Source organism: Myodes glareolus, chromosome 9, assembly GCF_982192425.1.
Source record: "Myodes glareolus chromosome 9, mMyoGla1.1, whole genome shotgun sequence".
NCBI classification, from domain to species: Eukaryota; Metazoa; Chordata; class Mammalia; order Rodentia; family Cricetidae; genus Myodes; species Myodes glareolus.
In genome coordinates this window covers 28,262,981-28,289,865 of record NC_142034.1, presented here as the reverse complement: position 1 = coordinate 28,289,865, position 26,885 = coordinate 28,262,981, and the positions used below count along the sequence as shown (strand labels likewise).

Below are 26,885 nucleotides of genomic sequence, written 5' to 3'. Positions count from 1 at the left end.
AGCCCACGGTCTTAGCATACGCCATCCCCCACGGGAGACCTCCCCACAATTTCCTGGGCCCCACACTAACCATAGTGATCCCCACCACCAAGGGTGTGACAAAGAAGACAGGAGCAGGGGCTGAGCTGGAGATGAGGCCATGGAAGGAATAAAAGAGGTCCGCCCAGGAGACACACCACAGCAGAACGCCTAGGACCTGCAGACAGGGCACAGGTTGGAGTCTCCATTCCTAATGGCAGTGCCAGTCCCTGCTGGGAAGGGGTCCCTACTCATGCAGCCATCATAAAGCTATCAGATCTGCCTGGGCCTACTCAGAAGCGTCTACAGTGGGTGACAGGAAGTTCTGTTGTTTGGACATTCTACAACTTTCAAAACAGGGAAGGGCTGCAGACCCAGTTAGTAAGCGTTTATGACCCAGGACTATGGGGCAGGGGCAGGTTGGGAACACTGGTTTAGTTATCAGTGAGGGACAAGGGGTTCATCAGAAGCAGAATCCTTTAGGTCTCCCCACTCAGAGGGCAACTGGGGGTCCCTGACCGTCTTGAGCCTGGACAGGAGGGTGAGGACGATGTAGCCACGCTGGTGGTGCCGCAGGTAGAACAGGTAGCAGGGCAAGGCAGCCCACAGATAGATGCAGGGGATCCAGGCCAGCAGGGAGTTCTGGAAACAGGGTGTGAGGTCCGGAGTATTGGTATATATAGACAGGTTGGCATCCTGGGGAACAGAGACAGAACGGTTTAGCATAGCGATGACTTCCTGTAGGCATAGTTGTTCCTCAGGGAGGTGGCTGGACCTAGGAGGTGGGCATGGGGTGGAGGATAGGCGAGGGCAGGAGACTGAGCATGCCCGTGGAGAGGTGAGTAGGAGTGTCCTGGTGTGAACTCCTAGGAGCCCGAGGCTGCCTCGTTTCCTCATACTCTTCCTAACTGAGGGATAATTTAAGCGCAATATAAACTGCACCCATTTAAAGTGTACAAGCCAGTGAGTTTGACAGTTGCGTAACTCCTCAAAGCCATTGCCACCATAAAGACACGGCATTTCCATTATCCTGCAAGGTCACTGATGTCTCCTTGCCTTCCACCCTCCCAGGCTAACGGTGTCTTTCAATATTCTTAATCTTTCCCCCATTTTTTTCAAACTGAATAAAAAAAAACCCCAAAATAAAAAACAAACCTCCCTCTCCAGAACTCTTCTAAGCAAGGAGAGAGCTTCCTGGGTCCTTAGGTACGTTTAAGATGGGATGGCAAGGTTAGGTGAATGGCTTTCTTGCATAAGCATGGAAACCTGAGTTTGGATTCCCAGAATCCAAGCTTCTTTCTTTCTTTTTGTTTTAAAACCAACCTAGCATGGTGGTGCCAACCAGCGCTGGGGTGGCAGTGGTGGATTTTTGTAGGGGACAGGTGGGATCCTTAAAATTTATTGGCCAGACAGTCTAGTGCAATTGATGACACTCCAGTTCACCGAGAGACTCTGTCTAAAAAACAAAGGTGGAGGACCAGCCAGATGGTTCGCCAACCAAGACTTATAAACTGAGCCCCATCCCCAGAAACACAGGGGAAGGAGAGAACCGACTTCCTGTAAGTTGTTCTCTGACCTTCTCATTTGCATTGTGACACTTGCACACACCCTTCAAAATAAATAAATGTAATAAAATAACGAGTGGAGATAACCATCAACCTTGGATCTCCGAATGCACACCCTCCTGTGTGAAGACAAGTGCTGACAAATACACACACCACAGAGAAAAAGATGGGGTGGCCGTCCTCGTGAGACTCATAGGAACAAAGGGAGGGGCAGAGGCCTTTGCAAATTCCAAAGTGAAAGGTAAGCAACCGTCTCTAGTCAGAGGAAGAGCCCTGGGTGTAGCCTGAGAAGTCAGTGTTTTAGATCCCGCAGGCGTGGCTGGTCACTCTCTTGCCACAGCTCTTCCTCACTTCTTAGACAGCGATGAGGTAACACATTCATTCACAAATACTTTGTATTCAGATCACTCCCTCCAAGGTAGCTAATGGACTCATCTTTCTCTCTTCCTACAAAGCATTAGATGTTCTTTATAAAAAGCCCCCAAATACAAACAAATAATGAGACACCCGCCTACCATACCATCCACCTAGAGACAAGTGTTGCCTGAGGATATACCGCCCACCTTCCAACTATCATTTAATTTGTATGCAAGCCACAGATGCACATAAATCCGCTTTTCCTGAAGCAGATTTGTTTTGTGTTACCGGAATTGGAAGTTTCTCTCACACGTGCGTGACTCTGAAGGCTTGGCCACTTCAGTACTTTCAAACGAGACAAGAAAGCATCAATGGACGCCCTACAGATTGGGGTGAAGCTTGATAGGTCAGGGGAAACTCAGTGTTTTTTTGTTTCTCTTTTCTTGTTGTTGTTTGTTTGATTGCTTGTTTTCAAGACAGGATTTCTCTGGGTAGCCCTGGCTGTCCTGGAACTTGCTCTGTAGACCAGGCTGACCTCGAACTCACAGAGTTCTGTCTGCTGCTGCCTCTCAAGTGTTGGGATTATCAGGTGTCCTACCACTGACCAGCTTTGTTTCTATTTTTTAAACCAGGTATAGTGGCCTGTGCTCCTGATGCCAGGTCTGGGAGGTGAAGAAAGGCTGACTTGGTGAACTTTAGGCCACTACGAGAGCCTATCTCAAAAAAAGGTGGATGTTACCAAAGGCCCGGCACTGCAGAAACAGTGTCTGAGGAATGACATTTCAGGTTGTCCTCTGGCTTGCATGCACATACACACACGTATGTAGGCCTGCATACATATGAACATATGCATGTGCACATACATGTAAAAGGAGAAAGGAGGAGGGGGAGAGGAGAAAATGGGTCTCTGTAGGGGTGACTAGCACTGGCCTGGCTTTGAAAGGAGATGGAGAAGCAAGTTGGGTGTCTCAGTTCTCCTTATATTCTCTCCTCCAGTCCTGCCCCTCCCCAGCCTCCTGCAGCTACCCAGTCCTGAGCTTTGCCAGACTCTGCATGGGAAATGACTTCAGCCATTCTCTGGCTTGCTTATGCTCGCCTCTTGGCAATGGCTCTTTCCTGGTCTCCCCACGCCTGGCAAGCAGCATTCCTTACAGGCCTTTCCTTTCTCCCAGGGAACTCTGTGCACGCAGCCTCAGCCCCCTGGGCTGTTGCATCATTGTTCACAGATTTTACTCAGGAACTCCAAAGCTGAGCCAATAGTTCTGGTCTCCTAGGCCTATGTGGCCATGCCCCCTTGCCTCTCAGATGATGTCCCCATCTGTCCTCAGTCACCTCGTGTCCAACTCCATTCACACCAAGCTTGTTTGCTTCCCGAAAGGAACAGCTATCTCACTGATGCCGCTTGTCCCCGTCAAAGCCACCACCACACGTCTAGGTCCCCCAGATGCACCAGGCACCGGACTCTTGACAGGAAGTGTGCATGACAGGCAGGTGTGTGACTCTGGCTCTCGCCTCTTTCAAGCTGTGTGATCTCAGTCAAGGAGATTTGCCTCTCACCTCTCTGGGCCTTGGCTCCATCAGGGTTGGGGCCGGGATGATAATACTCCCTCCTTGGCCACTCTCACCGGGTCCCTCACCTGCCTTCTGGCTATCACACCACCTCTTACCATTTCCAGAGTGCCTACCAAGGGGCTCTGCTCTCTTCCCTTCTGGTACCTCGAGGATGTGGGTGCTGTCTCTCTGCTTCCTATAGGGCCATGGAATCCCTTCGCTGGCTCCTTCTCTTGATGTGAGAGTGCCCAGACTCAGGTCTTTCTCTTCTCTATCTGGGCTTGCCCTCTGCTGATCTCTTTCGCTCTATAGTTCCAGGATGGGTAGGTACCAGTGACTTTTGGGCTTATCTCTCTAGCCTATTGCACCTCAATCACCCATGCTGTGTCCAGTTCTTAACTAGGAACCTCCATTCTACACATTCTGTAGCCTGAACTGAGTCCCAGTAACCTGGTTTCTAGTGCTGTTTCTCCTAAAACAGTCCCTGGCCTAAAGGTAGCCCGTGGCTCTTTTGCACACTCTGGCTCCTTCTTGCCTCAGGATCTTTGCGCATACCATCTTCTCTTTCCAGAGTGTTCCTCCCTTACATGGTTAAGTCTTTCACTTTTCATGAGGCCTGTAATTGCCCCCTTGTATAGTAGTATCACCGATCACCTTCAACAGACCCCAAACATCCCAATCCCCTTCCGCCTTTTCGGTTGCACCTATCCCCTAACATGGCATATAATTTATTCATTTATCTCATTATCTTTTTTTTGAAAGTAATTTTATTAAATTATAAAAGTTTCCATTTCCGCCCCTCTTCCCAACACCCTCCCACTTCCCCCACTCCCTCTCCTCCTCCCTCTTCGTCCCTTAGGGCAGTCAGGGTTTCCTGCCCTGTGGGAAGTTCAAGTTCCTCCCCCCTCCCTCCAGGTCCAGGAAGGTGAGTATCCAAACAGACTGGATCCCCAAAATCCAGTATATGCAGAGGAAACAAGTCCCAGTGTCATAGTCAATGGCTTTTCAGAAAGACTTCGGGCCAGCCATTATCTCATTATCTTTCATTTAACATACTGGATCATTGAAGTAAACCACTTTTATTTAATTTATTGTACCGAACACATAGTAGATGGCCAGAAAAAGTAGTTTAAATAATTTAGATGAGGAGCTTGGAGAGATGGCTCAGGGGTTAAGAGCACTTGTTCTTGGAGAGGACTGGGGTTTGGTTCCGGACACCCACATGGTGACTCACAACCTTCTGGAACTCTGCTGCCAGTTCTTCTAACCTCCGAGGGTAGCACACACATGTGCACGTGGTGCACATCCATAGATGCAGTCAAAACACTAATACATCCAAAACCAAAATAAATCAATCTTCAACATTTTTAAGGTAAATTATATTCAACATTTATTGAAGAATTGGAGCCAGACATAGTAATGTATGCCTGTAATTCTAGCACTCGGAAGGCTAAGGCAGGAGGATTGCCGAGAGTTCAAGGGCAACTTGGGTTATTTAGTAAGTTCAAAATCACCCTGAACTATATAGTAAGATGCTGTATCAAAAAGAGCAAGCAATTTATATGCACACATATAATACATATATAGGTATTTATATATTGAAATGAAAGAATTAACAAGAAGATAATATGATACATTCCTTCTAAACTTTCAGTGACTCCCTATTACCTAGAAGATAAAATCTAAATGCCCTATTATGGCGTTTAATACCCCCAATTGACCTTGGATGATCTATGGAACTTTGCAGGGGCCTGGGTTCTCCACCCACCTGTCTATGGATGGCTACTACACCCTGCTTCCCTTCCATTAGCCTGTCTCCCCTCTAATCCTCTCTGGGTAGCCCTCTACCCTCCGATGCTCAGGGTACTGCTTCAGGATTCTCCTCCCACCTCCTGTTCCCTTCACTCCTCTGCAGCCAACTCTCTGTACCCCCAGCCTGCTCTGCCTGGCCTCTCTTCTTCCAACTCTGCACATCTCAGTGCCTCCACCAAGCAGCAAGCAAGCAAGCAAGCAGTGTTGGGAAGGTCCTGGAGTCGCTGCTTCCTTCCTGAGCATTCTTTCTCATCTAGGATCAGCACTTGTTGGGAATGTTACTTCTTGGAGCAGCTTTCCTGCCTTGGAGGATGCTTTGGAGAAAGTCCAGTGCTGCAGACATAGCAGCTTGGCAGCCTGTAGCCAGGACATGAGCCTGGAGATGCCTCTCTCAAGCCATGTGTATGTGTGTTCATGTCGGGGGACTGGGGCTGTGGTACATACATGTTACATTCCAAAACCCTATACAGGATGCAGCAGAATTCATTTGTTCTTTATAACTCCCTTCTCCCATCTTTCTTTCCTTTCTTCCTGATTAGGAAATTAAACCCAGGGCCTTGCACAAGCTAGGCAAGTGCTCTACCTCTGAGTATAGTTCAAGCTATAGGTTTTTGTTTGTTTGTTTTCAAGACAGGATTTTGTGTGTGTGTGTGTGTGTGTGTGTGTGTGTGTGTGTGTTAATAGCTTTGACTGTCCTGGAACTGGCTCTGTAGACCAGACTGGCCTTGAACTCACCTGTCTCTGCCTTCTGAGTACTGAGATTAAAGGTGTGCACCACCAACGCCTGGCAGTTATGTAGGGTTTTTTGAGAGAAGGTTTCACTAGGAAGTTCAGGCTGACCTCAAATTTATGGTCCTCACAGTCTAAGACTCTCAGAAGCTGGGATCACACACATGTCCACGATGTCTGACCCATTTTGTTTTCATTCAGACTGTGTAAGTCAAATACCCACACACTCCTGCTGAGTTCCTGCCTTGTCAATCACAGAGCTGGGTCTAACACTTGGCCTGATCAGGGAGCCCAAGAAGGGGAGCAGGCAGACATAGTCTAGCCCTGGCTTACTTTTTGTTTCCCCCTTTCCCCTCCTTCCTTCCCTCGACTTTCTTTCTTTTATTGCTTCCTTCCTTCCTTCCTTTTTTTTTTTTTTTTTTTTTTTTGAGGTAGGGTCTCTTGTAACCCAGGGTTGCCTTAAATTCCTGATCATTCTGTTCTGTCTCCACCTCCCAAGTGCTGGTATTACTAGCGTATCCCGCCATTCCTGCCAACTCCTATTTTAAAGGCATTTTTAAAAAAGTCAAGTGGAACGGAGCTATAGAAAAGCACACGCATCCCTGAAATAGAAACCTCCACGTTTTTTGCTTTTTTTTTTCTTCACAGGTGCATTCAGCCTTATAAACAGCACTCACAACACTGGCGGCAAGAAGAGGCCCTGGGGTCCTCCCCATCACTGTCCAACACTATTGGAAGGAGGCCGCTTGTTCTTCCCAGCACCAATAAAAGCAACACATAGACAGAAGGACCTCCCACACCACAGCACAGAGAACCCATCCTAATCTCTCATTCAACGGATGATTCTGCCCAGCTTGGATCTTCCCATAAATGAAGTTGTATGGTGCCTGTCTGGGTTTTTTTTTCAGCCAACACCGTGCTGTGGTATATTATTCTGGAGGGTCCACCTTCAATTCTGTGTTCCACTGTGCGAACATTCGATTGAGAACAGACCCAACCTGTCTCCAGGCAGCTCCTACCTGAGAAAAGCGGATCTCTGGACTACACATTCTATACTAAGCCTCTCGGCATCCCAGCTGTGACTTTTGTCTTTGTTTCTGGTCCTGAAGATTGAGCCGAACACGCTAAGCAGAGTGCCCTAACACAAATCCAGGTTATGAGTTTTTAAAAGGTATCTACTGGGGACTAGGGAGATGGCTCAGTTAATAAAGCACTTGCCTCACATACCTGAGGATCAGAGTTCAAGTTCCAGAATCCACAAAAGGGGGGAGGAACACAGAAGCCACACCTGTAATCCTGGTGCTCCTTTGGCCAGGCAGGAGGTGGAGAGAGAATCCTCCAAAACTTACGAGCCAGCTAGCCTGGTATATGCTGCTGCAAACAAGAGGCCCTGTGTCATATGCTCTGTGGTGCACACATGCACACACATACATTCACATGTACACATACTCACACAGCTGTTGTGGAATATTACTTTAACTAGGCAAAGATGTGCTACATTTACGTATGTTGCATTTTTTAACTACGTGAAGATGTTTACATTTGTTTATGCTGTATTTGTTTAAGTATGTAAAGCTTTGTTGCTATTTTACCTTACCTGCCTAAGGCACCCTATTGGTCTAATAAAAAACTAAATGGTCAAAAGCAAGGCAGTAGAGGGATAGGCAGGGCTGGCATGCAGAGATAATAAATAGAAGGAGGAGGAGGAGGAGGAGGAGGAGGAGGAGGAGGAATCTAGGCCCTGAGAGAGAAGACAAAGAGAGAGGGAGGGAGAAAGAAATGCCAGGAGCCAGCCAGTCAGGTTGCCGCCAGCTAAGTAGCCATCAGCCAGCTAGATATGGAGTAGGACATGCAGAATAAAAGGTAAAAAGCCCCAAGGCAAAATGTAGATGAAGAGAAACAGGTTAAATTAAGTTATAAGAGCTAGTGGGACAAGCCTAAGATAAGGTAGATCATTCATAACTAACAATAAGTCTCTGTGTCATGATTTCAGAGCTGGCTGGTGGCCCCAAAGAAAGCCTGCTTCATGCGTTATGTCTGGCTACAAGCAAGCAAATGCCCTTCCTCTGAAAGCTGTGTGTAGATATGAAAACAGGCACCTTCTTTCAGTTCCATACGTATGAAGCTTCCAAAACTACATGCTGAGGGGGCGAGGAGTTGACTCAGCAGATAAGAACACTTACCACCAAGTCCGACAGCCAAAGTTCATTTCCTTAAAACACATATGGTGGAAGAAGAGAACCAACTTCTCAAAGTTGTCCTCTGACCTCCACACAGGCACCATGGCATGCTCCCCATCCCCTACCAAAACAACAACAACAGAAACAAAACAAGACCAAAAAACCAACTCTATATGTTGAAAGAGTCTTCCCCATTTGGGGGGCACTGGATCTCACTCAAGCAAGCCAAGTACTCTACCACTGGGCTACATCTTCACGTTTGCTTTATGTCTTGAGGCTCACGAAATCCCCCAGGCTGGCCTTGAACTTTGGACCATCCTACCTCTGCTTCTAGAGTACCTGGACTCCAGGCACATGTCATCACAGCAGTGTTCTGATCAATGCTAAATCTTGTGTCACCTCCAGAACCAGCTCAATGAGGGCAACAAAGGTCCCTAGAGCTTTTCCAGCATTGTATGACTGTCCTCACAGGGTCATTGTTCTGTGGAAAGCTTAAAACAAGTTTCTGGAATATGTAACAGGGGTGACGCTGGGTTCAGTTGGCCATTGACTTTGGCAACAACTTCAGGGACAGTTGACACTGTGGAGGCAGAACAAATATCCTGGCTTTGGGGCATGCAATGTGACAGTTTCTCCAAACCTGTTCTTAGACTCATAGACCAAAAGACACCTTTTTTCCTGAGCTTTGCAGACCTTTAGGGAGTACCCCATGCTCTCCTCTTATTTTTTTGCTATGCTACATCACCCCCACCCAACTTCCACCATGGGGACAGTTGCGCTGGGGCAGACAAGAAGCTGATAAACAAGGTAATGTGGGGGTGAGAGAGCCTATGTATGGGTCCACAGTACGCTTGGCAGGTCACTGGCTTGGCTTTTTAAGGTCACCAGAGGACCCAGTCCTGGCGCTGGAGATGTATACAGCTCCATCCGTTTGCTTGTCTGAGGCAAGTTTTTGTGTAACCCTTGAACTCACTAGGCTGGCTTTGAACCCCTGATCCTGCTGCCTTCACCTACCATATGCCATCATTATAGACATGTACCACTATGCTCAGTTCTGCCACTTTTGAGTCATGTAATGGTGGCCAGTTCCTGCAACCTTCTGAGCTCCACTTTCCAGGTGCAAGAAATGACAGACCCACAGCCACCTTCCCTGCAGGAGCAATGAATGGCAAATTGCAAATGCCTAACTGTTACCTGGTCACACTTCAGGACAGCAAGCTACTGGAGACATATTTCATGACATAAACACTAACACTATAGCCACAACCAAGAACCCTTGGGGAGTAAGAATCGGATGATTACTCTGAGCTTGTGAAGGTCCTATCTGGGTGCCTCTCCCTGTGGAAGATGTATTCTGATTGGGCACAGTCTCCTTGGAGACAGTAGGTACCTGTTCATTCCTGAATTGCAGATTATTAACCCACAGCTATTGCTAGGAGATCTATGGCACCTATCAAACATCAAAGGTCTGGAACTGAGATATTCTTTCTGCTGCCTGCCTACCTTGGCTACGGGCAATGCCTTCCTTCCTCTCTCTCCACCCCTCCAGATCTCTCCATCTCCCTCCTCCTTTCTTCAGGACAAAATCATCCTAGGCAGCCCAGTTTTATCTTTGTCTAGCTGCTGCTTCTTCTTCTTCTTCTTCTTCTTCTTCTTCTTCTTCTTCTTCTTCTTCCTCTTCCTCTTCCTCTTCCTCCTCTTCTTCCTTTTTTGGTTTTTTGAAACAGGGTTTCTCTGTGTAGCTTTGATGCATGTCCTGGAACTAGCTCTTGTAAACCAGGCTGGCCTCAGACTCACAGAGATCCTCCTGCCTCTGTCTCCTGAGTGCTGGGATTAAAGGCGTGCGCCACCACCACCCGGCTTGTCTCACTTCTGAAGTCCTAAGTCGATCAGCAAGATCAGCAAACCCTATCCACTCTATCCAAAAGATCAGGTGGGAAGCCAGGTGTAGTGACACACATGTACTATCCTAACTCCATAGCAGGCCCATCCTAGGCCACTAGCAAGGCCCTGTCTCAAACAAAAGCAGCCCCCTCTTGTACACACAAAGATTAAACACAACTCTGTGGCCATGCTGTATTTCATCATCCTTATCCATAGACAGGAAATCTCACCTACTTTACCCCATCACTCTACAATCTGGCCTCTTCTTCATTCTCTACTCTCCTGCCTGGATCATTTCCAGAGTCCTCCTTCTGGCTCAGCCTCTTGTCCTTACATTTTCTTTACTAGTACAACAGGGAAAGATCTATTGGAAGCCTGAGCCAGATCCCACACCCATCAGACTACATGCATTTTGCTTTTTTTTTTTTTTTTAAAACTAGCATTTAAGGAAAAATTTGGAAATGTCACACAGTCCTCAAAACCACTACCAGCTTCCTCCTTGTTTGACCTTCTTGCCTCAGCCTGTCCTAGGATCCTGGCCTGGGACCTGGCCATCCCTCACTGTCTGCAGGCTTTGTTTCGATTTTATATGGTATCATGAAAGTTCATCTTGGCTTCCTAATTAGAACTGCGGCCCCCCAGCCCCCTCCTTATCCCTGCAACCATCTCTTACCCATTCTATTTTCTCCATAGTTCCTTAACACTTTCTCTCATTTGATACAAGTGAATTGTTTTCAATTATGAATTTTCTACTTTCTCCTACTAGAATATGGGCTCCCTGAGGACAGGTTTGCTAAAGGACAGTTTTGGTTGACCGTGATGCTCCTCCCTGCCTGAGTTACACCTGTAATTCCAGTTCTGGGAGATCCAACTTCTGGTCTCCTTGGGCAACCGCTCTCCCAAACGCAGATGTATACACAGACACACCTATATATAACTAAAAATTATAAAAGCAAATCCTAAAACAATAGCAACAAAAAGGCATTGGAGTGTGAGCAGCCTACATTAGAGGCCAAGACTGAAGGAAAGTCTGCGACTACGCCCCCTCCCCCACAGGTTGCCTCCAGACTCAGGACACCAGCTAGACTATTCTCTTGTCCAGGGCACTGCACTGTGGAGCAGAGTGTGACTGAGAACAGGGTCTTGAGCCTGGATCAGTTTCCTCCTCCATTCCACCTTAACCAAGTAACTTTGGTTCTTCTCTCAAGGAAAAACACTCAGGCAGGATCTCCAGAGCTCAGAGCAACCACCCGACTTGTCTTCCCACCTGCCTGCCTGTCACTGTCGGGCGCTCAACCCAGAAGGCATACTCTCTGTAGACAGTGACTGAACAAAATGCATGAATGAATGAGCTAATGTGCTCTCCCAAGCCCCGGCTCAGGAGCCGAATACCAGGACGGTATCACGCTGTTTCTCTAAGCACCATCTTAACAACTAAAGGGGCTTTGAGCCTAAAATACTGAAGAAGAAGTGACATTGAGGGCAGGGATAGTTGAAGTCATTTCCTGGACTCCCTCAGGCAGAATGGAGGGGGCTCCTTAAGATTCCCTTTCCACTCCTGGTCTGAGGAGCATCAAATGGGAGGCAGCCCAGTCCTGCAGACTCTCCCCCCTCCCCGCCCCCGCCGGAATCATCCACTTGGTCTCCATAGCAACAACAGCTTCCTTAACACTGAGATTAAACAGCTGGATGGGGCTGATAAGGCGGAAGGTCCAGCACCCAGAATGAACCACAGGGCAGATGCCCCTTAATGGGCACTGAGGCTGAGATCCCTGTGGACTCAAACCAGTGGCCGGGGAGGGGGATGAGGACTCCAGCCTTCTGTGCCCCAGTTCTGCCAGCAAATCTCCCAGGCCTCAGGCTGCTGACAGACCCTGTCCAAAGAAGATTCATTACTTCCTCAATCCTGTACGGTGGTGTGAGGGGCCATCAGTGCTAGACAGTTCCTGAGGTCACTGGGAAGTGACTGATTGGTAAGATCACATGCCTCACCAGAAACCGGGGATTGGGGGGGCTGGGGGAGGGCATGCTTTGATTCCCTTCCACCCTCTATGAGCTGTTTAGACAAAAACAGGAAGCCTGGGAGGCCAGCGAGGGCTAACACAGCCGGACACACCTCTCACTCCTGAAAAGAGCTGGCATTCCAGAAGGGCTTTAGTTAATGAGTGCCACTGTGTGCCAGGACACCTGGGACCCACGGTTAATGTGGAACTTGAACCCAGGCAATGTCACCCAAGTCCCAGGCCCCACCCTTGGGGTCGAGTCTGCCTCCTTGGTGCCCTGTCAGTGTTAGTGTAACATCCACCTGCATCAACACTCTCAACCTCCTGGTCATCCCTGACCCATGCTGCCCGTCCTCCCTCCTGGAGCAATTCATTCAGGGAGCTGAGTAGGGGCTGTCCATGTCTGGCGCTGGACCAAGTGAGTGCTGGGAGCAAACCGAACTAAAACTGGAATGTCCGGTTCGAAAGAGAAATCCAATCCAGGCTCAAGACCCCACTCTCAACCACACCCTGTCTCAGCACAGCGTCTTGGACAAGAGAATAGCCTAGCTGGTGTCCTGACTCTGGAGGCAACCTGTAGGGGAGGGGGCATAGTCGCGGACTTTCAGTCCTGGCCTCCCACGTAGGCCCTTTGCACTCCAATGTCTTTTTGTTGCTATTGTTTTAGGTAAATTATGTATAGGTGTGCCTGTGTCTGCATCTACACTTGTGAGTGCAGCTGCCCAAGGAGGATCTCCTGGAGCTGGAATTACAGGTACTCATGAGCCACCTGATGTGGGTTCTGGGAATTTGAATTCAGATCCTTTGGAAGAGCAAGAAGCATTCTTACCCATTGGGCCATCTCTCTAGTCCCTGTTGTTCATTTCGTGGGATGGGTTCTTATGTGGACCAGGTTGACCTCAAGGTAAATACGTGGCTGAGAGAGACCTCGAATCCTCCTGCCTCCACAGGCCAAGTGCTGGGGTTACAGGTGTGGTGTTTGGAATGAAACGCGAGCTTTGTGTACGCTTGGACGCTTGGCTACCCCTCCTCCAACATCTTCAGCCCTTTGTTCGCTCCTTCCAAGATCTCACTAAGCAAAGCCAAAGACTCATACTCATGTCTATCTTCCTGCTTCCGCTTCCTGAGCACCAGGAATACAAACGCGCCTCCAAGACCATTTGGGGGACAGGGTGGGGAAGGAAGCCGGGAGATTTTTCAAAGCATGCTCTCCCAGGCTGCACCCCTGATTCACTTCCTGTCCTACGTTTCTGCCTTTAGTCTGGACCCAGGGAACAGGAGACAATCTGGGACCTCAAGGGACTATATCTCCCAGCCAGAAACCGAGAACTCAGAGGCCAAAGCTAACAAGCCTGAGGTTCAGTATCTCCAGCTTTAGTGGAAATATTTTTCCAGAGGCCTGGTCCAGCAGGGGTGATTAGGTCCCTGGAAAGAGATGCTAAGCTTGGGTGTCTAACTGGCTAAAGTTGAGCACCTTCCACCCAGATGTCCATTCAGACTGTCCTCCTACTTCCAGCTTCTTTGCATGACACCGTCTTCCTCTGGGAGCCCAAATACATTGAAACTTGAACTTTGTCCATTATGCGGGCCTTTTGATGGTTGCCTAATAATTCAAGAGGAAGCCCTGGGGACTGGAGAGATGGCTTAGCAGTTAAGAGCACTGGTTGTTCTTCCAGAGGACCTGGGTTCAATTCCCAACACCCACATGGCAGTTCACAGCTGTCTCTAACTCCAGTTCCAGGGGATTCTGATACCTTCATGTACATAAAATAAAGTTAAATAAATTGTTTTTAAAACAAGAAGAACCGTGGAGTCCCTAATACCTAAAGCCCTAAGGTTTAGAGCACCTGAATTATGGCCCTGTACCACAAGCCTGAGGCTCAACTTCCCTGAATCATCACCGAGCAGCTCCAGACCTGAAGTGGGAGGACCAGAACCACCTAAGCTCAGCTAGACCCAGAGGGTGAGTGACTTTCCCATAGTTCCATACCTCGTAGCCAGAGAAGGAGATATAGGAATGATCTTCAAAGTAGTAGAGCTCAGCCCCTCCCTTGGGTGAGTGGGTAGCTGAGTAAGCAGTGAGAATCACTTGTCTTTTTCACACGGGCCAGACCCTTGTGTGACCCACGGGACCAAGAACTGCTGCTAAGTAGGCTTACATTTGGAACAATGAGAAAGGCAGGGAAAGAAGAATCCAGAAATCAGGGGGAAGAAACCAGAGAAATCTCCAGTGACCGAAACTTCCCTCTTCCCAGTTGCTCCCAGAATCTGAAATTAGGACCACCTCCTTTTCTTGCTTGGGTTCTCTTCCCACAAGGTGGCTTCAAATCAGGTACCTACACACCCCTAGTGACAGGGAACCCACTATTTTTTGGGCAGTTTTGATTATTTTTAGATATGCCAAGTCAGCCTCTGGATTTCTAGGCTTCCGGAGGGCATGGGATCAGGGCGAATTATGCAAACAGACTAAACTTTCTGAGAGCTAACAGTCCAGGTTTCTCTGTGTACTCCCATCAGGCCAGTGAGTGCTAACCATCTCAAAACAGACAGTGATCCTCTCGGCATGGGGCAGCAAGGCCAGCAAGGACAATCCACAACCTCCTCCATCCTGGAGACATCCTTGGTCTCTTGCATCTGAACTTACTCTTGAGGTTTTTATTTGGTTTTGGTTTTGCTTTTTCGATACAGGGTTACTCTGTGTAACAGCCGTGGTGATTGTCCTGGAACTCTGTAGACCAGGCTGGCCTCAAACTCAGAGATCCTCCTACTTCTGCCTCCTGAGTGCTGGGATTACAGGTGTGTGCCACTACCACCCGGCTGGGTTTTGTTTTTTGAGGACCTCGTGTAACTCAGGCTGGCCTCAAATTTGCTACATAGCTAGAAGCTGTCCTGTAACTCCTGATCCTCCTGCCTCTACCTCCCAAGTCCTGGGATTATAAGCAGGTGACACCATGTTCTGTTCTTGTTTGCTGAGACTGAGTCTTCCTCTGGCCTAGTGCTCTTTGGAACTTATTTTCATGCAAACGTTAGGTATACTCTGAGATGCTGATACTATGCCCCGGTGAGGTGAGGCAGGGAGAGTGAAGGAGAAGCGTCATGCCATCTAACAAGCGGCGTGTGTGAACATACAGGGGTGGGTGTGTCCACTGGGTCACAGGTCCCCAGGTTCCTACCCTTCCGGGGAGACGAGGGGAATCTGTCATAGGCATTAGCTCCCTGATCCCCCGGAAACAGCTGGAAGCAGAACCTCTGTCCCCATAGTCTACCAGTCCTATTCTCCAGGACCGGGGCTCTAGCACCCTTTCTGGCCTCATTCTTCTGTCTTCCCTCCAGTCGGTAGGCTTACAGGGACCCGCCAACAGAGCTTCTTGCTTCCCAACTTTATCTCACGACCTCTATTTCCTTTGATCTCCATAAAAATCTTGCAAGGTAAGCAGCAGGTGGCTCACTTCCTCATTTTGTAGGTGGAGAAAGAAAGGCCACGAGACACTAGGGAAAGTGTGGGTAGACAAGCGGCCCAGAATGGCCTGGCCACCACACCCTCTGCTCCATTTTCTCCTCTGTTTGGGTTTTCCTGGCTACCCCGGTCACTCCTCACCACTACTGCTAAGGCTCAAGGGTGCAGCGGACTTAGAGGTGACACAAATGAAAGGCAAACCGGCACTAATGAAGACTAGCCCAGAGAGCCAGCCTTTTGGGTAACTGAGCTACAGCGTAGGCTCCAGCCTCCTAGCACATCCTAGCTCTGCAAACTCCCAGGACTGAACTAGGAGAAATGTCCCGCTTTCTCAGACCCCCAAAGGAAGCCACCAACAAGTGCAGCCAGGAATGAATGGCCTTCAGAAGCCAAGGTCCCATGGAAGATGGAGGACGTTTCCAGTCTGGCGTGGCCAGAGGAGCCAGTTCCCTGTGACTGGAGATATTTAAGCAGAGACCCCCTCAAAGGGTCAGAGTAGAGATAAGCTCCACCCACACGGCCTCGTGAACAGTGTTAAGTTCCAGGGCCAGGGTGCCTGAGGCTCAAAAGTGCAGCCAGGCAGTGGGACAGCTGGCTAAGGGATCCTTATGACGTGTTTACCCGCTGTAGCTGAAGACAAATACATTGCTTGGAAATGGGAGCCGTGCCAGTGCTGCTGATTGTTATCCATCCCTTTTGCATCTTTCACTTTCACTCTTTTTCATGCCAGATACTGTCTTCTTCGTGCGTGTTGCAAGTATCTCAATATATAATGTGTAAACTATTCTGTTAATCTCCAAATGATTGACGTCTCCTACAATTATAATAATGAAGCCTAGAGGTTAATAATAAAAAAATAAAGTTCGGCCAGGCAGTGCCACAGGCTTCTTGTCTCTTTCTTAGTCCAGTGCTCTGTAACATGTGACCCTACCAGGGCCATACCAGCCATGTGTCATTTTCTCCCCAAGACTCTACACTGAAAGGCTGGATTAGCTAAAGCTCCAAGCTTGAGAAGGGGTGGGGGCGGATTCCTGAGGTTTCCAGTTCCGGGTTCTGGGGAGCATTGCCTTGAGCAGTTCTGATTACTCAGGGCTTCATTGCCACCAAGGAACAAGGAAGGCTGCACGCGAGGCTTGGCATATCTGTCCTCCTGGTTGTCAAACTTTTTGCCTAGTCACTGTGACCATGCCCATGCTGTAGTCATGCCTGCCAAGCCCAAGTGAGCAGAGAAAGGAGATGCACTGATAAGCCAAGGGTCACCTCTGGGCCTTTGAGAACAGAGGCCACATCAGCCTGGATGATTTGACCTAGAACGAGTTAGTGATCCAAAGAAAAAGAATGGTCCCCAAAGACACTTTTTGTTGTTGTTGTTTGTTTGAAGGTAAGGTCTCCTGTATCTTAGGCTGGTCTTGAACTTGTTGTATAGCCAAGTGTGACCTTGAATTTCCGGTTCTCCTACTTCCATCTCCCAAATACAGGGTGACAGGCTGTTCTGCCACATCCAGCTTCTAGACATTTGGCAGTCCGGGGTGGGGAAAGTACTCTACTGCACTTACTTCTCCCAAATCCACATAACACTTTGTGCCTGACCTAGTCCGAGACACCTTAAACGACAAACTTAGAGTATGGTTCTTAACTTCTACACACGTACCTGTGAGCACACCGGCAAACAGCACACGTCTATGCACAACACCTCACCCTCACCTCTGCATACACTTAATCTGCACACACCGGATACATACACACAAATCCGTATACAAAATATGTCATAATGGGAAAAGACTTACCAGCGAGGATTCTGAGTCTAGCTTTGAAACCAACCCATGAGTAATCAGAAATTAGCCCCCTATTAGGTCTGCCTGTGAAACTGAGATTGTACCGTCAGTTGCCTTGTCTGGTAGGGGAGCACTCAGGCTGCACACACTTCGCATACCCAAGTTGCCTTATGAAAGGATTTGATGGAAGCCACAGAAGTTGCGTGTGTGTATGTGTGTGTGCGTGCATGTGTGTGTGTGTGTGTGTGTGTGTGTGTGCACGTTCAGTACTGGGCTTTGAACCCATTGTCTCCTACATGTAAGTCAGGTGCCCCATTTCTGAGCTATCATCCAGTAGTTTGCTTGCTCTGGTTTCATGGAATTGGGTGCTTTGGGGCAAGCCCCTTCCTCTCTGGACCTCCATTTTCCCCATCTATCAAAGGATAGGGCTGGGCTCAGTCCACAGCCCCCCCCTTCCCCCCCCCCCCCCCCCCCCCGGTTTTTCGAGACAGGATTTCTCAGTGTACTGGAACTTGCTCTGTAGACCAGGCTGGCCTTGAACTCACCTGGCCACCTCTCTCTATTACATCCTGGATATAAATAGGGCCTTCTCACAGACCTGCAACCAGGTAGATCTTGTCCACAGAAATAGTGGCTCCCCCCCAAAAAAATGGAGCCTGGAAGGTCTAGCCGTACCAAATACCTGACTGAGCAGGGCTCTGTATGCCCTAGGGTGTAGCACAGAAAGACTGGGTGGATAACCAAGCAATAGTTAGTGGATCGGGTGCTGGGAGTTTCATGGGATGCAGGCAAAATGCAAAATGCTCCTTCTGTACCCTGGGATCAACTGATAGAGGTGCTGAGACCAACAGGCAAGTAAGTACCAGAGCTTTCCAATTCCTGATGCCCCACTACCATGCCAGGAGCCTGCCTCCTGCCTAGCTCCTCCACGCGGCAGGGAAAGGCATGGCAACAAAGGTCCCGGCCAACTGATGCTTTGGCATCGTGGCCATACACCTTTTCGGCACCCATTGTTCCCTCTCGGGTGCCTAGACCCTTTCGGGTCTGGCTATACACACCCTCCCCACGAATCAGCTGCCGCGCCCCCAGTCCCGTGCCTCCCCCGGAAAGCCGTGGCCGGGCGGGAGACCGGACTTCCGCGATTGACAACTACTCCCTCCGCAACACGGATCCCGGATCCTGAGATGCTGGCCTTACCCAGAACTTGGAACCCAGCTCCCCGGAGCCGCACAGGCGGTCCATGTGGCTCAGGTGCACGGCAGGACTGAGATCTCGGTTCAGCCCAGCCCCAGCAGAACTGCCCCGGAGCCGCCTCCCAGCTCGACCGGCACTCCTCCCGGCCCCGCCCTCGGGTCCTCTGGTCAAGTTCTCTCGGTCCTTCTCAGCGATTGCGACACGAGTCTTCGCCTCAATAAAAACTGCTGGTACCTAAAATTACAACCCTGGAAGGGACTGTAGAGTGAGGAAAGGTAGTTGACAAGACGAGTCCCTTCCAGTGGCCCCTGAGCTTCTAGACCCCAAAGCTGATGGGCCTGGGAAAGTCTTCATCAGTTTTCCAATGGGATCTGAAACACGCAAATTTTCAACCCAGCCAGAAAGACCTGGAGAGGCAGTTAGCAAGCTTCTCACTGTAAAAGAAGTACTTTATAAAGGCAGGGTCACTTCTGATTTTGTAAACACAGGATCATCTCGCGTTTCATCATCTATAATATGAGAAGTGCTTGCGAGCCTAGTAGTATTCTCCACAGGTTGTCAGAAACAACTGACAGACAATGGCTCATATCTGTGATGTGTGCACGTGCATGTGTATAGCAAGAGAGTGAGGCATGCAGTTGGTCCCAGTACCAAATAGATGGGTGTGTGGCCTCCTTGTGGTCCTCTTAAGCTGCTGCCTTCTGAAGCTCTGTGGCTCCCTAGTTTTGCTCAGGACACTTCCACCCCAATTTTGCACTGGTAAAGTATGGATAACCATTATGGAATCCTTTAGGCTTTTCTGAGGAGTCTACGGAAAAGTATATAAAGCATATGTATTGCATGAAACATATGTTAATTCTATTTCAGCCTGACCAGGGTGGGGATGGGCAGTGAGACTCCAGGAAGAGCTCCATACTAGCAACCTCATCTTAATGCTGAACCTCCACATTGTCAGTTTGCTAAAATGGCCTTCCCAGCTTGGTTGTGCTGGGATCCCCTCCATCTCTCTTTTTCCCTTATAGGCTCCCAACTCACCACCCATCCCTGGAGCTAAGTAAAACATTTTCTCGGTCTAATTTACCATCTTTACCTGCAAGCTCCTGGCGTGTGTGTGTGTGTGTGTGTGTGTGTGTGTGTGTGTAAGAGAGAGAGGGGAGGGGAGGGGGAAGGTCGGCCTCCCTGGGTACTTGTTTCCCACACAGGACAAGGTATTTCTAGCCTCCTGGGGTTCATGTAGGTTTGCAGGGATCCAGGAGGACAGTGCAGAAAAGATCATCTCCGACCCCTCTGGACTGCAGGCAGGAAGTCCTGGAAGCCAGAATAGAGATGAATCAGTAGACTGAGGTGGGCAGCGGTGAATGAGGTCCCTCCCCGCTTCCCAGGTGGTTTTTCTGGGGACCTGTGCAGATTCTCTCAGCCCTTTCTTCTCCTTCTTTCCCACGCTGCCTTCCCTCAACCTCCGCTCTGTGCAGGAGACTTTAGGAGTTTTCATATCTTGTCAGTGTACTTTTGGCTACATTTGCTTGTGAAGTCTCTCTTCTTTGCCAATCTAAAAGGTCCTCATGGCCAACTGAGTCACCTCTACTTCCCCTTCCTGCCTCAGGTCGTAACTTTTGTGCACTATGTAACCTTAACACGCTCCTTGTGTCTCTGGGATCAGTTTCACCTTAGAAGTGAGCGAAGTTCCACGGAAGCTCTCTTTCTACATTGTGGTCCAGGCCACTAGGACCAGAGCATCTGGGAATCAGTCTCTAAGCCTTCCATTATCCTTGAACACGACTTCCCAGCACCTTTGCCTGGCGTTTTACTACTGGCTCTCTCTTAGAGTCTGGCCATGGTTTGAGGAGACTAAGGGGCCTCCCTCTGGTACCCTTTAGGAGGTGAGCTCCTTCAGGTACCCTTCGGGTTCCCTGGGACCTTCCAGCTCAAGGTCAGCGTGGAGTCCTCCAGTTAGCTCCCTGATTTAAGGACAGGAGTCTGGTTTCAGCACTGAAACAAAGCTCCATCTTCTGTGACATCAGCCTTTCCATCCTGCCTTACCTTCCATCCTTACCATACCATACCATACCATACCGGGGTGGGAGGTTCCGCAAACAATGTGCGGTCCCTGGCGATCCTTGCCATCCCCCGCCTCTGGAAATGCTCCGAGTTCACTCCCCTGGCCTCTTTCACACAGTCCTTGAAGAATGAGCTTAGTGTTTGTATGACATCATTGTTTTGGTTAATTGGTTCACCAGAACAAGAGATCTCAAGCCTTGGGACATTCCACAGTTTGCCCAGGGCCTCAGAGCTTCATCTGGCACAGATATCAAGAGCCTTCTTCTCCTGTTTGTAGCTTCCACACATGGCTATTCCAGGCAGCTCCCTGGACAGGATGCATTTCCTGGACCCTTAACTATTGTACCCCTGCCCCTAACCCACCTTCCAAGCTGCTCTGCTGACTCCCTAGCTCCCCCAACTTTCTGTACCCACCAAACTCTGTTTATCTTTCAAGAAGATATCTGTCAATGGCCCACAGTGGTGGCACAGGCCTTTAGTCCTAGCACTTGTGGGGCAGAGGCAGGCAGATCGCTGTGAGTTCAAGATCAGCCTGATTTACAAGAGCTAGTTCCAGGACAGCCAAGGCTGTTAACACAGAGAAACCCTGTCTAGAAAAAAAAATTACACCCAGTTGCCAAAGATTGTTAAGACAAAGATCCCAGGGGACTAACTACTCTCGGGTTGGGGATGGAGGGGCCCAACAAATGACAGTCGTGGTAGGACCAATATTTCGCCGAGTTTGTATCTGTGATACTGAAATTGTTTCTGCGAAACTCTGGATACGTGAGCGAGGGAATGGGGAAAGCAACGGATAGAGACATGACGAAGTTGTCAGCATTACAATTTCCTTTTGCAAGGCAACATTCTGCTTGCTATTGAATGTGTTGAATAAAAACAGAATGAATTCATCTGTGCGGGAGGCTTTGCATAGAGCTAAATGCTGATAAGTCTGAGGTGTGTAGACAGAGACTGCACTTTTTAGACATGAATAATCACACAGAAACTATATTAATTGCAACATTGCTTGGTCAATGATTTAGGCATACTCTTAGCTAGCTCTTACATCTTAAATTAACCCATTTTTATTAATCTATGTATCGCCACGAGGTTGTGACTTACCAGTAATGTTCTAGCACTTTTCTCCTTTGGCAACTACGCGGCGTATCTTTGACTCCACCTACTCTCTCTCTATATCTCTGTTTGGATTTCTCACCTGGCTTTACTCTGCTAAGCCAAAATAGCTTTATTCATTAACCAATAAAAACAACACATTTACAGAAGGACATTCCACATCAGAGGTATGAGCTAAGGTGGCTTTGTGATAGCTAAAGAAAGTTCATTTTATGCTAGCCCTCGGTCTTGGTACCCACTAGCCCTTTGTCTATGATCCCAGTCCTGAAAGACAAGTTCCTAGTAACTCTGAATCAGTGGCCCTGACCCAGAAATATATAGTCATCTACTTGCTATGGTATGGCTGATTGCTTTTTTGGCTTTTGTAATTTGTTTATACAGACACCCAAGGATTATTGTGGTTAGTCTTGGCAATTTAATGTGGCAGAGCAGACTAGGTTTTGCTTACTTTTGTAGATACTGAAGGTCTTCTTGTGTTTTTTTTTTTTTGCCTTTAAAAAATTATTTCCGGAGCAGGAGAGATGGCTCAAAGGTTAAGAGCACTGGTTGCTCTTCCAGAGATCCTGAGTTCGGTTTCCAACAATCACATGATGACTCACAACGATCTAAAAGATCCGGTGCCCTCTTCTGGCATGCAGGCAGAACACTGTATAGATAATAAATTTAAAAAAATCATTTCCTGTTAGGCGATAGTGGCACACACCTTTAATCCCAGCACTAGGGAGGCAGAAGCAGATCTCTGTGAGTGTGAGACCAGCCTGGTCTACAAATCGAGTTCCAGGACAACCAGGGCTACACAGAGAATTCCTGTCTCAAAACAAACAAACAAGCAAAACCCACACAAAACAAATAAAATTAAATAAAAATCCCTTCCACATACCTTTTCTTCACGACATGCCTGAGATTCAGTTTTAAGGCTGTCGTCCTGCTAGCAGCCAATCAATAAATCCTTTAATTATAATTGAGTTAAGTCCATGGTCTTTCCCCAGGGGTCACAAACTCCATAAGAGCTCAAAATAAAAGTAGAATACCTTGAGTCACATAGTAAGAATCAGTTTGTAAATTGAAAGTTTGAACATGGATTTGTTTGAAGGCAGAAAGGATAGTGAAGGTGGGGGCTGTTTAGCAGGCAACAAAAGAATGCCATACTCCAGCCTCGTTACACCAGGATTGGCTTCTTTGCCCGATATGTTGGCTCCGTCTGAGAAATGATAAATGTACCAGAAATAGGATGTGAAATTCCACAGAATCTTTATAGGTGTGAGATGGAGATTTGTCCCCCACAAAAAAAAAAAAAACCAGTAAAAGCTGTTTCCTGGGGATATCTTGTGAGGTCTATAGAGAAGGCTGAGATTGACTTGAGATACAGAAGAATAAACAACATCAGAGTCTTGTTCAGTTGAGTCAGGAAGTTCTGCTTCTGCCTTGTGTAAGAGTGATTGTTGCGTAAACATTTTTTATTTTTATTTTTTTGTTTTTTGAGACAGGGATTCTCTATGTCTCTCTGACTGTCCTGGAACTCGCTCTGTCGACCAGCTGGCCTCAAACTCACAGAGATCTGCTTCTGCCTCCCAAGTGCTGGGATTAAAAACGTGTACCACCACCACCTGGTGAGCAAACATTTTTTGAGTAAAAGTGTTTTGCTTAGGTATACTGCTTTAAAATGCTGACAGGGGAAGTTAATTGTCCAGTGACTCCCCTAAAATCTAAGTGTCTTTGGAAAGGTTGTCTTTGCTGCAGACTTATGTAAAGGAGAGTCTACTCCAGCCCACTGGTCCCCCTGGGTCAGTTTCTCTCTGCCCGCCTGTTCCCAAATAACTACTCAGAAATTTCATATCAGTTACAATTGTCTGGCCAATGGCCTAGGCTATTACTGGCTAGCTCTCTCTATAAATTAACCCATTTCTATCAATTTATATTTTACCATGAGGCTTGTGGCTTATTACCTCACATCTTGTTTCTTGGGTTGCTACATGGCGTTTCCCTGACTTTGCTTACTCTCTCTGTATCTTTGTTTGGGCTTCCTGCCTAACTTTATTCTGCTAAGCCATTGGCCAAGACAGCTTTATTCATCAACCAATAAAAGCAACACATATCTGCAGCATACAGAAAGACATCCCACACCAGGCCTGGAATGATTAATTGTGATTACTGCATTGTAAGGAGTCAGGGTGTGAGGTGAATTTAAGTCAGCGTCTTTTTTAAGAGAATCAAAAAGGTGAGAAAGCCACATCGGGAATTTCCAGTCAAGACAGAGGCCCATTGACATTTCTTGGGAGCTGTTAACATTGTCTTTCTTGGAATAGACAATGATAATCAGTAAAGTTTAATAGAAGAATGAGTAACAGTGTGTCCACAAGAGCTGTCTGAAATCTCTGTTTTAATAGGGTATATTACCTTGTTAACCTACCACTGGCAGAAAGCGAGGCTATTGGTCATACTTGGTGAAGAACATTACATTGAAAGTGAGTCATAGATGCATGATTATAAAGAGTAGTTACTGAAAAAGCTAATCTTTAACATCAGGGTGTAAAGAGACAGTTAAAAAAATTCTTAAAATCAGTCAGGCAGTGGTGGCACACACCTTTAATCTCAGCATTTGGGAGGCAGACAGGCAGTTCTCTGTGAGTTCGAAGCCAGTCTTGTGGTCTATAGAGTTAGTTCCAGGACAGGCTCCAAAACTACAGAGAAACCCTGTCTCAAAAAAAAAAAAAAAAAAGAAAGAAAAAAATCTTAAAATCAATAATAATAATAGCATGGAGCTAGGTGTGGTGGTGCATGCCTTTAATCCTAGTGCTCAGCAGGCAGAAGCAGGCGATCTCTGAGTCTGAGGCCAGTCTGGTCTACGGAGCAAGTTACAGGATATCCAGGACTCCACAGAGAAACCCTGTCTTGGAAACAGTCAAAATAATAACAATTGCATTGTAGGTTGAGGGACTGTGGTAGGAGAGGGACCGCCTGGCTGAAGGACACCAAAGGGATGACGATGCGTATAAACAGCACAGAGATCTTATAAAAGCCTCCATTGACCAGATTCCTTGGGAATACAGAAAACAGGAGTAATTCAGGTCCGAAAAGACGGTTATGTATGGTCAACCTAAAGCGCTATTAACTTAGCTGATGTAAATATTTAATTTCTTTGTTCCCTTTAATGGGTCACTGGCTTACCCAAATGGGGGGATCTTTTATCCAAGAAATCTTGGGTAGGTGTTTTTTAGTGGCCCTTTGAAAAAAGGATGTTCAAGTAAAGAGTTGCTACAACCTCCGTGAAACAGGAGGTCTTGTTCCCAAGGGAAAAGGTTAAGGATGGCATAGACGGTTGCAATATGCTCCTGGATTCTGGGAGCAGCAGGTAAGGTTTCTACACTTGGTAGGGAATGTCTTTTGCAACCACCATTGTGGGTAGCTACTACTGAAGATCTAAGCATAACTGGAGAGACAGGATTGTTCAGCTATAATAGAAACGTGAGCTCCCACACTGATAATACAAGTTGTGGGGATCTGGTTGACTGAAACTGCAATATAAGGTTTATCAAGAGACATCAGCTGAGCCCAGTATGCATCTGAGAAATCAAGTCTTTGATTTTGTCAATAATCATCAAGAGTGTGTATGATAAAGGCATTTTATCAAGATGTTAGATCAATCAATTGCTCCAGTTAAGTTAATGCTGGAATTTCTTGGAGTAACTGGGAATGAACATTAATATGAATTTGACCTGTGTAATTTGTATCAATGACATCTAAATAAAAACTCTCTTTATAATCCAATTTGATTTACCTCAAATTTAGCCAAAACATTTTGTAGAAAGGAATCCCCATAAGTCTGTGAGGAATCTCATTACTTTTCCTATCACACCTAATTTTATATCTTTAACTAAGGATAGATTAATGTTGAATTGTTTTTAATTGTGATCTTACTGTCTTGAGGTTAGGGGTGGAACCAGATGAAATGTTTCAAAAGGCCTAAAGTGAGGAGACCAGCTGTGGCTACAGCTGGCTATGCTTCTGGCAGGTGGAAGACAGTACAGCGGAGGGGACTCTGGGCTTCCAAGTTGGGGGTGTAAGAGGGCTGATTTATGTCTTCTGCAGTGTCCTTGGGACTCATTTTTCCATTTCCAAAATCAGATCACCTTCTTTATGAAATTTAGAACAACACTGGCTGGCCTAGGGAAAACCCCTGCTAGACTTTGGGCATATTTCAGAGGTGGGTTTCTATCGGTTTGTCTGCATTGTTTCTGCAAATGGCCTCTTTTCCCAGGTTTAAAGCATGCAGGAGGTTGCAGAACTGCTTCTACAATTTGGATTTTGTGCTTCTTGGTGCCAAGGTTTTTTGACCATATCAGCAATAGTATGGATGGCAAGCTGTCTTAGTTACCATTCCTGTGATGAAACACCATGACCAAAAGCAACTTGGGGAAGAAAAGGTTTATTGGGTGTACACATCTACATCACAATTCATCACTAAAGGAAGCCAGGATAGGAACTCAAACAGGGCAGAATCCCAGAGGCAGGAGCTGATGCCAGAGGCCATGGATGGGTGCTGCTTACTGGCTTGCTCCCCATGACTTGCTCAGCCTGCTTTCTTGTAGAATCTGGGGCCACCAGCCCAGAGATGGGCCCACAATGGCTGGGCCCTCCCCATCCATCATTAACGAAGACTCAGGCTTACTTACAACCCAGTCTTACAGAGGCATTTTCTCAGTTGAGGATCCCACCTCTCCGATGACTTCAGCTTGTGTTTAATTGACATAAATGTAGCCAGCACAGACACTGACCTGACTGCAAGGACCACGGGATGAAGTTCTGGAGTCCAAATCTGCATTTTCATAAAATGATGAAAGAGATAAGGTGTAAAGAGCTGTCCATAGCTTGCATAGACAATTAAGCTTATGAACGTTGGGCTGTGTAGATCTTTGTCTGATAGTGGAAGAAGACTGTGGAAGAGTGTTATGGTCAGGGATCTTATTCCAAGCCCCTGCCGTGGTTCTACTGATCTGTTTATTAACCAGAGTGTTGGTGAGTTGTAGAGCTACAGTTTCAAAGTTTCCTTGTTTGATTAGTTGATCCTGAATATTTAGAGAGGATTGCTCCCTTCGATTATGAGCAGCAATAGGCTGGCATCTGTCCATTCATTCATTCATCCCTGGAACTGTAAACAGTATTGTTCAGTGGTCAGAAATGCTTTTATA

General features: G+C 47.5%; 1 protein-coding gene across 1 annotated transcript in view; it reads right to left on the bottom strand.

The window, feature by feature from the left end:
- Abcc3 (ATP binding cassette subfamily C member 3) overlaps positions 1-18,686 on the bottom strand; it is a 50,354-nt gene extending 31,668 nt beyond the window's left edge. The window contains exons 1-3 of the mRNA XM_087910093.1: positions 18,529-18,686; positions 538-714; positions 71-196 (exon numbers count right to left, since the gene is read on the bottom strand). Coding sequence (XP_087766219.1) covers positions 71-196; positions 538-714; positions 18,529-18,573 — 348 coding nt within the window. The 5' untranslated portion in view covers positions 18,574-18,686. The remainder of the gene's footprint in view (positions 1-70; positions 197-537; positions 715-18,528) is intronic.
- Between the last annotated feature and the right edge of the window lie 8,199 nt (positions 18,687-26,885).